At 38.3% G+C, this 14666-nt stretch overlaps 1 protein-coding gene across 2 annotated transcripts in view; it reads left to right on the top strand.

Moving 5' to 3' along the window:
- Positions 1 to 14190, top strand: part of LOC124545264 — a 73260-nt gene extending 59070 nt beyond the window's left edge. Inside the window, exons 2-3 of one of the 2 annotated variants that reach the window (XM_047124143.1) lie at positions 6207 to 6438; positions 14017 to 14190. In XM_047124143.1, the coding sequence (XP_046980099.1) occupies positions 6207 to 6438; positions 14017 to 14045 (261 nt within the window). In that variant the 3' untranslated portion in view covers positions 14046 to 14190. Of the gene's footprint in view, positions 1 to 6206; positions 6439 to 14016 lie in introns of those variants that run through there. The other variant, XM_047124144.1, reaches the window with a different exon arrangement.
- Positions 14191 to 14666: the final 476 nt, after the last annotated feature.

The following is a 14666-nucleotide window of genomic DNA, read 5'->3' as shown; positions in this document are numbered from 1 at the left end:
TGCTCAGGCAAGTGCTCTGGTGTAAGTAAAGCTGTGAGGATGGGTCTTGAGTTGTGCTTGGGTAGCTCAGTTGGTAGAGCACTTGCCCACAAAAAGCAAAGGTCCTGAATTTGAGTTTCGGTCCAACACACAATTTTAATTCGCCAGAAAGTTTCATATCAGTGCACATTCCACTGCAGAGTGAAAGTGTCATTCTGGAAACATAGCCCAGGCTATGGCTAAGCTATTTCACCATAGTATCCTTTCTTCCAGGACTGCTAGTCCTGAAAGTTTTGCGGGAGAACTTCTATGAAGTTTGGAAGATAGGAAATGAAGTACTGGCAGAATTAAAGCTGTGAGGACAGTCTTAAGTTATGCTTGGGCAGCTCAGTCGGTAGAGCACTAGCTCATGAAAGGCAAATGTCTCGAGTTCAAGTCTCGATCTGGCACACAATTTTAATCTGTAAGGAAGTTTCAGCATATTTCTCACCTTTATTCATTTTTGTTAGTTGTGTTGAAATAGCTGATGTGCCTTGATCTGTTCACAATGTCCTACCAGCATGCAATCGGTGTTCTTCTTGTCCCATTTATGCCTGCTTGCTTTAAGTAAGCGAACGAAGACCTTACTGCCAAATACTCTTAAATGTGTGAGGTTTGATTTTTTTTCTGGTTAATGCTTCTAATGAGGTAATCAGATGTAGAGACTGCTTTTCCCAAACATTCTTTAGACAAGCCTGCATCAAATAATAAGTATCTACCTACTGATGTTCTGTTATATCTTTCTGGTGCTTGACTTTGTTCCAATGCATAGGATACTGTTGTTTGATGAATTATTCCTTCAGTCCTTAAGAAGTTTTCTAGTCCACAATTCACATACTGCTTCCCATTGTCTATGGGCAAAACATGAATTTTACTACCAGTTTGTTTTTCCACTAGCTTCTTGAAATTTCTAATAGTTTCCAGTACTTGATTTTTGTCACTTAGTGTACACAAAAATATCTTCCTTGAATAGTCCTCTATTAGAGTTGGGAAATATCTGGCAGCTCTGGTTGTTCTTGTGAGTCACGTAAGTCACAATGTTTTAATTCAAGGATACATTTTGCCCTTGACTCAGAATGTTGGAGAGGTAATCTCTCCTGTTTACCTTCATAGAATGGAGAATCAGTAATGTCATTGGCCATATCTTTCTGCAAAGCTTCCATCAATATGTGTGTCACCAATCCATTGAATGGATAAATTCTCATCATTCACCACCACCAGCACCTCTGCAGTTAACATGATCTACATGGACTCATTTCTGACATGAGTTTAGACATAGTTGCTGAAGCAATGCACTGGTCATTATTTATGGCTTTACTTGGTGGAGTAAAGATATCTTGTCATTTGAAGTCTCTTCTGATGACTTGTTACTTTCCTTGGTTCTGCTGCAACAGTTTCGTGCATCTCAGTCCCTTGGCAGTATTGTGTACAAAATTTCTGTAATCACTGTTGTTCACTTGAAGAGCTGCTTCACTATTCATAGTGGCAATGCTTGTTGTCCTACATTTCCAGTAACTATTTAGTTTTAATACATTCTCCAGTTATTGGTACATTGGACTTCTGTAGTAGTAAGCTGGTAACCCTGCCAATAAAATTCACCCTACTCTCTCATCTTTAACTTTGAAATTCAAAGCTTTTAACATATTAGAAGTGGAAATTATTTTGGATACATATTCTTCTGATGATGTACAGTACTCCAGTCGAGTTGAGAAGCATATTCAGCAATCAATTTGCCTCTAAAGTCCTGAGTCTTCATATATGAGTTGTAATTCATCCCAGGCTTGTTTTGCAGTTGTTGCATTCTGTATGTGCATGTAAACTGCTGGGTCAACTAACAGCATAATTTATGCTCTAGCATTACACACTTTTGACTTGTGCTTTACGCCACCTGAGGCACATTCCTATAGTTTTTAATTTTGTACATAGGTTTTCATTGCAAAGTGGCATGTTTTGTTGTTCTCTTTTCCTGTAAGTTTTTCTGTAAGTGGCAATAAATTTAATGCCATAATTCTGGCTTAAAATAGATTGCTGGTCTTAGATTTTTTATTTTTAAAAAGCAAATGTTTACTGGGTGGACAGAGTAGCTGGTTCCATAATCTGTTGTTGTTCCCCAAATATTCAGTAAAGCGATTGATTAAAGCTATCACAATTTACGGTTTGAGGTGGCACACAAGAAACATTTTATTATAGTAAAGCAAGTGCCTGGTATTCAGAATACACACATATAACAAGAATAAAGAATATATATAGGAGTTAACAGCAAAGAATGTATCAGCAGAGGCATAGATCCTCATTTTATGACATGATTTATTTTTATTTTTAAAAATACATATACAATAATCAGCATTGCCCTTTACAAGATATATAGTTTGAGGAATTTAACATGAAAGAAAGGTTTTAATATAACTTATTTAAATACTGTTATTAAAGATTCCGTGGTTTTACTTCTGGCATGTTACCATGTATTATCAATCAGCAGTTTTAACTATAACTACTTTTTCCATCAGGCAGCCTGGAGTGTTCTGACCTTCTTGAATTTACATGTTGATCATGAACAAATGAATGTATGACTTTCTTCTAATGCACACTATCCTTGACTCAAAACTCCATTCAAACATCACTGAAAGAAGTAAAAAAAATGTGAAAGTGAAACAAATCATCAAACCCCAGATAAAATGAAGAATTCAAAACAATTTAATATTCAAGTTATAATTCGAGATTTCCGGTTGCGGACTACTTAGGATGATGTCGTTATCAGGAGAACGAAAACTTGCATTCTACGGATTGGAGCGTGGCATGTCAGATCCCTTAATCGGGTAGGTAGATTAGAAAATTTAAAAAGGGAAATGGATAGGTTAAAGTTAGATATAGTGGGAATTAGTGAAGTTCAGTGACAGGAGGAACAAGACTCCTGGTCAGATGAGTATAGGGTTATAAATACAAAATCAAATAGGGGTAATGCAGGAGTAGGTTTAATAATGAATAAAGAAAATAGGAGTGCGGGTAAGCTGCTACGAACAGCATAGTGAACACATTATTGTAGCCAAGATAGACACGAAGCCCACACCCACCACTGTAGTACAAGTTTATAAGCCAATTAGCTGCACGGATGATGAAGGAACTGAAGAAATGTATGATGAAATAAAAGAAATTATTCAGACAGTGAAGGGAGACAAAAAATTTAATAGTTATGGGGGAGTGGAATTTGATAGTAGGAAAAGGAAGAGAAGGAAAAGTAGTAGGTGAATATGGAATGGGGGTAAGGAATGAAAGGGGAAGCCGTCTGGTAGAATTCTGCATAGGGCATAACTTAAGCATAGCTAAAACCTGATTTAAGAATCGTGGAAGAAGGTTGTATATGTGAAGGAGGCCTGGAGACACTGGAAGATTTCAGATACATTATATAATGGTAAGACAGAGATTTAGGACCCAGGTTTTAAATTGTAAGACATTTCCAGGGGCAGATGTGGACTCTGACCATAATCTATTGGTTATTAACTGCAGATTAAAACTGAAGAAACTGCAGAAAGATGGGGATTTAGAGAGATGGAACCTGGATAAACTGAAAGAACTAGAGGTTGTAGAGAGTTTCAGAGAGAGCATTAGGGATCAATTGACAAGAACAGGGGAAAAGAAAACAGAAAATGGGTAGCTTTGAGAGATGAAATACTGAAGGCAACAGAGGAGCAACTAGGTAAAAAGACAAGCGCTAGTAGAAATCCTTGGGTAACAGAAGAGATATTGAATTTAATTGATGAATGGAGAAAATATAAAAATGCAGTAAATAAAGCAGGCAAAAAGGAATACAAATGTCTGAAAAATGAGATCACAGGAAGTGCAAAATGGCTAAGCAGGAATGGCTAGAGGACAAAGGTAAGTATGTAGAGGCATATATCACTAGGGATAAGATAGATACTGCCTATATGAAAATTAGAGAGACCTTTGCAGAAAAGAGATCCGCCTGTATGAATATCAAGAGCTCAGATGAAAAACCAGTTCTAATCAAAGAAGAGAAAGCAGAAAGGTGGGAGCAGTATATAGATGGTCCATACAAGAGCGAAGTACTTGAGGACAATATTATGGAAATGGAAAATGACGTAAATGAAGAAGAGATGGGAGATATGATACTGCGTGAAGAATTTGACAGATCACTGAAAGGCCTAAATCGAAACAAGGCCCTGTGAGTAGAGAACATTCCATTAGAACTACTGATAGCCTTGGGAGGGCCAGCCCTGACAAAACCCTACCATCTGGTGAGCAAGGTGTTGGAGACAGGTGAAATACCCTCAGACTTCAAGAAGAATATAATAATTCCAATCCCAAAGAAAGCAGGTGTTGACAGATGTGAAAATTACCGAGCTATCAGTTTAATAAGTCACGGCTACAAAATACTAACACGAATTCTTTACAAACAAATAGAAAAACTGGTAGAAACTGACCTCAGGGAAGATCAGTTTGGATTCCGTAGAAATGTTGGAACACATGAGGCAATACTGACCCTACGACTTTATCTTAGAATATACATTAAGGATGGGCAAATATACGTTTCTAGTATTTGTAGACTTAGAGAAAGCTTTTGAGAATGTTGACTGGAATACTCTCTTTCAAATTCTGAAGCTGGCAGTGGTCAAATACAGGGAGCGAAAGGCTATTTACAATCTGTTCAGAAATCAGATGGCAGTTATACAAGAGTCGAGGGGCACAAAAAGGAGGCAGTGGTTGGGAAGGGAGTGAGACAGTGTTGTAGCCTTTCCCCAGTGTTATTTAATCTGTGTATTGAGCAAGCAGTAAAGGAACCAAAAGAAAAATTTGGAATAGGAATTAAAATCCATGGAGAAGAAATAAAATCTTTGAGGTTTGCCGATGACATTGTAATACTGTCAGAGACAGTGAAGGACCTGTTGAAAGGAATGGACAGCATCTTGAAAGGAGGATACAAGATTAACATTAACAAAAGCAAAATGAGGATAATGGAATGTAGTCGAATTAAATCAGGTGATGCTGAGGGAATTAGGTTAGGAAATGAGACACTTAAAGTAGTAGCAATACGAGAGAAGGAAAGTTGCTACTCACCAAATAGCGGAGATGCTGAGTCACGATAGGCACAATAAAAAGATTCACACAATCATAGCTTTCAGCTATTAAGGCCTTTGTCAACAGCACACACACACACACACACACACACACACACAGTTGCACACACGTCTGCAGTCTCAGAGAGCTGAAACTACACTCAGGTTGAGAGTACTAGCATGGAAAGCGACATCAAACCAGCCTCTGGGCTGAAGATCACAACAACAACAGCTCGAGAAACTTCCAAAGAGATGTATTAAATGATGTCACCATACTCAAAATATTTACTAAATAACCAGTATCACAATGCACATATTTTTGAATCAATTTATATCACTTTGTTTTTCAACAAAGTCTATGACCATTGGAACCTATAAATGTGTCAGGCATCCAAGCAAGTATTCATTCATACATAACCTCTTCTACAGTCAAATTATGAGCATGATCCATCTGGAGCTTAAATGGGTTCCCTCCCCCCCGCCTCGCCCGCTCTTTGCTCTCTAATTTTTATTCCTTCCCTTACTTGCCTAAGAGCAGAGCCCTTGTCGTTTGTGTTGCAAAAATTTTGTTGATGGTTTGTCTTTGTTGTGAGTGGGCGATTTTTTTTCTGCCAGTTTGTATATTTGACGTTCTAATACTTCGAATTCATGTGTGTCTGTCCTTTTTTTTCCAAATAATGCCACCTAGACAATTTAGTTATCATTTATTATGACATCTTGGTTACTGCGACCAGACTTGTAATTAACATCAGTAGATCAGTAGCCAAAGTGTTGTTATGAATGGATATACATTATGGAACTAGATGGCATTCCTAGTAAAAATTCATAATGATGGAGACTCTTTCAAGGAATCTACTGTGTTTAGTAATATTTGAAATATGTTACAGGTATTTTACAGCCATGTACATTTCTCTGTAAATTTTTCATCGTCACTGTCTAAAACTTTTAATGCATAATGACATAAATTTCTCATCTTGGCTCTCGCAAATGTCCACTTATTACGAATTGATATAGTGTGCCTCATCTAAGAAATGTTATTTTCATCATTGTATTAGCTGTGCATAATGAATTAGGGGAACTTAATTGGATGCATACTCTACCACTTTGTGCCCACAGAATGTAGTGGAATTGCGCTATAAGTGTGATAATCGGCTGGCGGCAGTTGAATCCGAAAGCATGAATCAGTTGCGAGCTCTCGAAAAGGCGATGGAAGAAGTGCGTGTCTTCAATTCTTTCTACCAAGGACTGGAGGAGGGTTGTGATGATGCATTGTTGCTGACTGATGAACAGCTTCTGGAAGTTCTTGAGGAGGATCACCTTTACGAATGTTTCAATGAATTCTATAACGGTTAGTTTTTATTTTTTTGTAGAATTGTTTTTTATGTTTGTCTAATGGTCCTAGAAAATTATTTATGTTGAGAGACTGAGAGTATTTATACAATTTGTCAAAATTATTGCAGTAATAAGACTGATCACTTTTTAAATCTGAAACAGACATATATTTTGTGAACTTGTGGTGTTATAACATTCTAAATGTCATTGTTACCTAAACAGAAGTGACCGTTCTTTCTCATTTAAATTCTGTTCATTGTTTAGCTCAGGAATATTCAATTTTTGCAACTAAGAATGCTTGAGACAGGTAGGAAAATCTCAAGTAAATTCATACAGTAGTTTCCTCTTAGCCAAGGAAGCGGATACAAACACTAAGATTTTTCTCAGGGATTTTCATGTGTGTTATTTACATTTACAGTTCCTATTCTTATAAATTTAGGTAGATCTTAAAAATGTTGGGCAGAACTTTGTAAAACTGCTGTAGATGTTTACTCTTTTTGTAAATACATTTCTAAGCTGTTCCATTTTTTTTTATTATTTTTTTTATTATTATTTTCCTTTGTTACAAACATAGTTTTTAGTGTAAATAAAGTTGAGTATGACCCTATCTGATGTTACTTGTGTATTTCTGCAATGCAATAGAAAGAATAAAACATGAATATGTGTCCATCAGTATTATTCCCAAACTGACATCAAACCCTTCAGCCACCAGATCTTGGAAACTAGGGAAAAGCTTGTGTGACAGAAAACATTTTACACAAAAATTGTCGTTCAACTGTCTTTGGATTGTGTATCACCACATGCATAACAATGGAATAACAGTTATGATAAAGAGGAAGACCACATTTCTTAATTGTACATAGTTATTATGCATCAGGAGAAATACTATTGCACACATATAACAAAAAAAATACTCGGGAAACCTGATATGACAGAGTTCAGATGTAGAGGTACAGATGATGGAGAGGTTCATTATCACACCTGTTTGAGAAATGGAAACAAATCAGCAGTGCAAAACTATAAATGTATATGACAGATACCAGAGTGTACACAGCTTAGTCGCAATGTTACCTGACTGTTATCTGTCACTATATGAAAATTGACATTAATTCCCATATTTAACTGTTGACAATAGAAAAGAATTTTGGTTACATGAAGAGCCAAGTCCAACTGCTTAGCCAGGTAAGAGGGAAGACTTCATTTGCAGATGGGAATGGGAAGGAAAGACTTACCACTGTTAATGGACAGTCTTACATGTGAGAAAATTTGCATGTAATTCTGATATGACACTGTTCCACAATAAATGTTGAACTAATTACAGAATTATTCCCACATTAGATACTACAAAAGGTACAAACACATTTGTCATTACCAGTGTGTCACCTCCATGTTGAGTAATTAAGGAAATACGAGCCAATTACTTTAAGAGTGTGTTTATAGTTAGTAACTATAACAATATTATATAAATGTAGCTACAAACATTAAGTGCTCAGGGTAACAATGTACATTGACAATGTTATTCCATATTCTCCTCACTCTGGTTAACTTCTAAAGGGCAATCAGCTGTACTAATCTGTTAACTTCTCTTTTTCGTCTGGGGTAGCAAGGACGACTGTTCAAAGTAGTCTGTCTCAATCTGTTCGTACTTCTATCACTCTTGGTCTCTTCTCCAATTCAGACCTTCAGTGGTTTACCAATATTCTTAAGTTGATTAACTGAAGGAGCAATACTGATTGCTCTACCACATCCAAAAGTCATTGGATATCTGCAGCAGCTTAAATTGCCTTACCAAGTCAGTTGTTTCTGGTGGCTCAACATCTGTGGTTTGGGTGATGTCTTCTTCCCATGAGATAGTAAGCTGGGGTAACCACTTTGTCCTCAGTTTGTGTGATAGCTTTTGAATTTTAGGAAGATTTATATATTCACAAGTGTAGTCCATGCTATAGCAGCCCAGTGTCTTATGGAGGCACCGAGCGAGGTGGCGCAGTGGTTAGCACACTGGACTTGCATTCGGGAGGATGACGGTTCAATCCCGTCTCCAGCCATCCTGATTTAGGTTTTCCGTGATTTCCCTAAATCGTTTCAGGCAAATGCCGGGATGGTTCCTTTGAAAGGGCACGGCCGATTTCCTTCCCAATCCTTCCCTAACCCGAGCTTGCGCTCCGTCTCTAATGACCTCGTTGTCGACGGGACTTTAAACACTAACCACCAACACCATCTTATGGAGGCATCGTTTAATTGAGCTATCCGTCCACTCCACCATTCTCTCCACCAAGCAGTTTGTGGCCCTGTGAACTTCCATTTGATTCCTTGTTGTTTGACAAAATGGCATGTCTTATCAGCAAAGATAGGAGTCCAGCAATAATAGGAATTGTCCAAGTCTGCAAAATAGCTATTAGTTGCTGCAGTCACCTCCTCGTTTGAATAAAATCTTTGTCCTGCCAGCCATTTCTTCAAATTGGGGAACAAGTAGTAGTCCAAGGGAGCCAAGTCTGGAGAATAGGGGGGGGGGGGGGGGGATGTGAAATGAGTTGGAATCCTATTTCCATTAATTTTGCGACCACAACTGCTGAGGTGTGTGCTGGTGCATTGTCGCAATGGAAAAGGACTTTTTTGCAGTCTAATCACTGTCATTTTTCTTGCAGCTCAGTTTTCAAACAGTCCAGCAATGATGAATAATATGCACCTGTAATAGTTTTACGCTTTTCCAGATAGTCGATGAGGATTATCCCTTGCGAATCCCAAAGGCACTCGCCGGCCAAAGGAATGGTCTTCGCCTGTTCTGGTGCAGATTCTCCCTTGGTAACCCATTGTTTAGATTGTTGTTTGGTCTCAGGAGTATAGTAATGTATCCATGTTTCATCCACAGTGACAAAATGACGCTTAAAATCCTGGGGATTCTTCCTGAACAGCTGTAAACCATCCTTGCGACACCTCACATGATTCCGTTTTTGGTCAAGCGTGAGCAGTCGTGGAACCCATCTCGTGGATAGCTTTCTCATGTCCAAATGTTTACGCAAAATATTATGTACCCATTCATTCGAGATACCCACAGCACTAGCAGTCTCATGCACCTTAACTCTTCTGTCATCCATCACGATATCATGGATTTTATCAATGATTTCTGGAGTTGTAACCTACACAGGGCGTCCAGAACATTTAACGTCACTTGTGCCCATATAGCTACTCTGAAAATTTTGAAACCACTTACAAATTGTTCTAATCGAAGGTGCAGAGTCACCACAATGTTTATCAAGATTCTCTTTAGTCTTTTGAAGCGTTTTGCGTTTCATAAAATAATGTTTAATCACTACATGAAATTCTTTTTCATCCATTTTTAAACAATCACTCGACTTCCTTGATTCACACGAATGCTAAATACAAAGAAATAGACCAATATGGCTGAAACTTAGCAAAAATATCCAATTTTGCCCATCTTTAACACTGTATATCTTAAAATTGATGCCTCTAATGTTATAATTGGTAACGCAACTGGAAAGAGTGAACCTATGCCTATCAGGCACACTAATTTTTATTGCAGTGTCACTCCATTTCGCATTCAAATCAAACCAAATTCATTTTGAGGCTTTATCAGTACATTTAAATACTTTTTGTTGTTTTAGTGCTCATTGAAATTTCTGCTTCCGTCTCCCCTGACTTTTTACAAAATCTACTTGAAGCATTGTTGCCTTTTAGATTCACTGTTGTGTTTAATTATGGAAAACGGTGAACTCCAGGTTGTAAGACAGGTTACTGCCATGCATTGTAGTTTCTTAAACTTGTCACATCAGCAATTAGTTTGTGATACGAGGGGAAAATGCTAATAATTTTGTATGCCACTAGCGAACCAGCAATGCTTTGTAATTGCTAAATATGTGAGTGAATTCAATATACATCCTTTAACCCCCCCCTCCACCCCCCCCCCCCCCACCCACCCTCTCCGCCCCGTTTCTCTCTGCCCAACTCCTACTACTTCTTTGTCCATCTCCTCTTCTGCCCTTTCTCTGTGCACCACTTCTTCCACCCTTTTTCTGATCACCTCATCCTTCCTTCTTTTTGTGTGTATTTCCTGCCGTCATTCTCTCTTTCCCCTTACCCCTCACTCTAACCTTGAACCTGATATATTATTAATGCAAACAAAATCATGACTGGAAATTGAAGTCGCTTATAATAAACAGATAGATTGGTTGGTATCATTGGTGTATGAGGTATGAGAGAGACCTCTCCATCTGCTGGATATGAGAGGATAGTAGCTTCAATGACAGTATTTTGCTAGTTGTAATCTGTGACAGCTATGATCGCAAAGTTTCAGACGATTCAGATTCTATAGTAGAATTCCCATTGCAAACTTCTAGAACTTGTAGAGAGAGGGGAATAAGTGCATAATACTTTGAATAGGAACCCATGTCCATAAACGTACTGTTTCCATTCTATAGTGGTTTCAATTCAGATGTTTAACTCATCCCATTCCTCTTGAGGAATGTAGCTGACACTACACTGCCAAGCTCTCTGAGACTCCAGATGTGTGTGCTAATTGCACTTGCGTGTGTGTGTGTGTGTGTGTGTGTGTGTGTGTGTGTGTGTGTGTGTCTACTGCTGACAAAGGCCTTAATGGCCAAAAGCTATGTTTGTGTGAATCTGTTTATTGTGCCTATCGTGGCTCAGCATGTCCACTGTATGGTGAGTAGCAACTTTCCTTCTCTCATATTGTTACATTCCATCCTGGATTTTCCATTGTTTGATTTCTGAAGATAAGTATACAAGCTCATTAGCTGTTGAATATCACCTCTGAAATTTTATCAGATTAGTTCCAAGGGTGAAAAAGGGTACACAAAGTGAAAGATAGATCAGCCTGAAGACTGAAGCAGGTGGTGGATTTGATCATAGTGAATTGGTGGAACTCTGATGTAAGCAGTGTCTTAAACAAGTGACTAATAAAAAAAAAAGAGAGAGAAGGAAAAGTTGAATCTATCATACAATTAAGAAGAAATTCACATTTTTTACTTTAATGTCTCAGAGATAATTCATTAAAAACACTGTGGAAGAATTATCATCAGAAATTCTGTCAAAAGCAGTAAGGAAGCTGAATCTGACAAAACTACTACTATATTGACGTGTTCTATAAGCAAGTGTGGAAAGAAGGCTCCATAAAACATAAGACAAAAAGTTATGGAATTTTTTGAAGATCAAGAATGGAGTAGAATTCAGCTTGACAAAAAGACTGTTTTACATTCCAGAAGATGAAGACAATCGTGAGAAGCAAAAGCACTTGTTACTCAGTAATTTGAAAGAAGTAAGTGTGTGTTACTTATTGAAACAGAAATGGACTTGAAGATGATTTTTTTTTAATTCTTGAAATTACATCTAAAGTGGTGTGTGCCCAGGTGCAGCAGGTTCACACTCCATGTGCCCAGTGCACCAGAGGTTAATGTGATTGATAGTGGAACAGCTAGCCTACTACAGAAGCAAAGTTTTTGCATGCTAACTGAAATGACATCAAAATGAAAATGAGTGTTTCTGATATATTAAAATGCTCTCGTTTAATGATGTCAACAATTTTAAAATTAAAATTGTCTGTTGCAAGGTACATAGTGTTAAAGATGGGCAAAACTGGATATTTTTGCTAACTTTAGGTGCTAATAACATTGTGAATACATTCATGAAAAAGTTCACAATTCGTTAATTTTCTGTCAGGGATAGACAATGCACAACCAAGTATCATTATTCTCAGTATATTTAACGCGCTATGTATTACTTATTAAATTAGGGAGAAATTGTGGTATAAAAAATTTTTCATCAAGTTTGAAGAGAGATCATGACATGGGCTTTCCTTTGGGGACTTCATTTGATTTATTTCTGCATTCTGCACGGAAATCTGTGTTAGGATGGCAGGTTACAATAGCCTATCTCAATTACAGGGTGCGGCAGCATTCATAGTAGGATATTAAAAACACACCATCGGGGAGTACCCGTAATTTATTTATTACCTCTTATGTCAATTAATCATTAAAGGTATGCCATTTACTAATGTGTAAGGCATTGTCCATTGCATGGACTACTTTTTGGATATGACTCCTGTCAAATGATGCCCCCTCTGGACAACACATACATCTAGGCTGCGTTGGAAGCTTTCCATAACTCGGCGTAACATATTCCCTGGGACATTGTCAATGGCAGTTCTGATGTGATCCTTCAACTCAGGAATGGAATGGCGGCACAACATGTTCGGAACACTTCTTGCTTCAGGTAACCCCAAAGGAAAAAGTCTGCACATGAAAGGTCAGGTGAGCGAGGCGGCCAGGAAATGTCACCAAAACAGAAAATTGCTCTACCGGGAAATGTCTGTCGCAAGAAATCCATGCAAATTCTGGCTGTATGCAAGGTTGCTCCGTCATGTTGAAACCACAATTGTTCCACATCGACCATACCTAATTGGGGAAGAATGAAGTCTTGCAGCATCTTTAGGTAGTGTTCACTGGTGACAGTTACAGCTGCACCGCTGTCGTCCTCAAAGAAGTAAGGGCCAATAATCCAAAAGGAAGCACACTGTGATACGAGAACTGTGCAAAGGCTTGATGTGCAGTTCATGCGGGTTTACGTCACTCCAATAACGCATATTATGTTTATTCACTGAACCACATAACTCAATGATCTTCATTGACATCAGGGTTGTGTGCAACATTTGTGGATTTTGACGAAGGAGATCACGCATGGCTAAGCAAAATGGTTCGCATGAAACCCAATCATGAGGCCTAATTTCTCGAACAGTCTGCAGCTTATATGGGTGAAAATGGAGATCTGCGTGCAATATTCTCCTGAATAAGCGATCGGACATATGCGTAGTTTGCGCATGACGACGAGCAGATCTTTTTGGGCTATGCAATAGTGCAGCAGTGCAACTTTCCCATGACGTCCCAAGTTGAAATGTTGCCGAAATAGATGCTGGGTAGCAATAACAGAGTCGTTATTCTTTAAATAACTTCCAACAGCAAAGGCACAATGCTGTGCTCTCCACCACACCATATCACTGTCACAATCGAAATGGCAGCTCATTAGTACACGAATGGGACACGAGCTGTCACGCATTCCTGCAGTACGTCATTGTACTACGCAAGTCAAATTACGCTATGAACGCTGCCGCACCCTGTACATCATGCACAATGGCTTCCCAAACATACGGATTTTTTTTAACGTTTCCAATTCCACAGAAGGTGGCCTTTGTGGAAGCGGCACTAGTACCAACTCCAAATTATTAACAGCTGAAATTTAAGTGAGTCCTAGTTACATTCTGTACAAATTTCAACAAAATCGATGATAATCAAGCTGGTAGCCACATCCAGATTACATCACTTGACAAGAAATGATCCAAATATGTTCTGAGTTTGAAATGGTTAATCAAGAGTAACATTCAGATGCACATTCAAAAGCATATTCAGGGATGGAAAAGTATTGACCTGCCACATGTAGTGCCTCAAGAATTTCGGTGCAAATTCTAGCAACACTCGGCCGTCAACCATCTCGAACACCCAATATTTTAGGTACGAGTGCGGGAGAGTGAGAACGTTTCTACTGATCCACCCGTTTCTATGTGCAGGTCAGAAGTTGGTTATTAGAAGACTGTAATAGGGGCGAGTCACTGATGATGACAAGTGTTTGCCGCCAGTGCCACAGAAGACGTGAGGAGAACTCGAGGAATAGTTATGTTGTATTCGTTGATGTGTTAGTGTCTGTGGTGATTGTAAAGAAGACGATTGAACAGTTGAGGATAGAGTGCTATGCACATTCACGTATTGGACTCGCCTGAGACTAGAGACTTTTGAATTATTTCATGTCTTGGCTATGAACGAAACCAGACACATGTATGCTATTTGAATATTTGTAAATGAATCTAACATGTAAGGAATAAGTTAGCTTGCAGAAGTTATTATCTGTGAAAGTTGAAAATATAAAGTGATTGAACTGAAAAGTATTATACGAGTGCCAAAATTATTTCAAGGATAGAGAAGTATTTTAATAAATTCCCTTAACCAGCTATAGTCTTCGGAGAAGAAGCTTGTGGAAGATCGAGGTAGCTGATTACCCAAAGAAGAGGATCGGATACACACAACATGCAAGTTAACTGAAATGAGAGACATGTGTGCCTTGCAATTGAATACCGTACTGTCTCTTGTCATCCGAAAAACGTTAGACACAGAGCATGTCTCACCACCAATACATTTTTGTTATTATTATTATTATTATTAT

The sequence above is a fragment of the Schistocerca americana genome, chromosome 8, assembly GCF_021461395.2.
Source record: "Schistocerca americana isolate TAMUIC-IGC-003095 chromosome 8, iqSchAmer2.1, whole genome shotgun sequence".
NCBI classification, from domain to species: Eukaryota; Metazoa; Arthropoda; class Insecta; order Orthoptera; family Acrididae; genus Schistocerca; species Schistocerca americana.
Note: the sequence above shows the minus strand (reverse complement) of the source record. Positions and strands in the feature narration are given on the sequence as shown.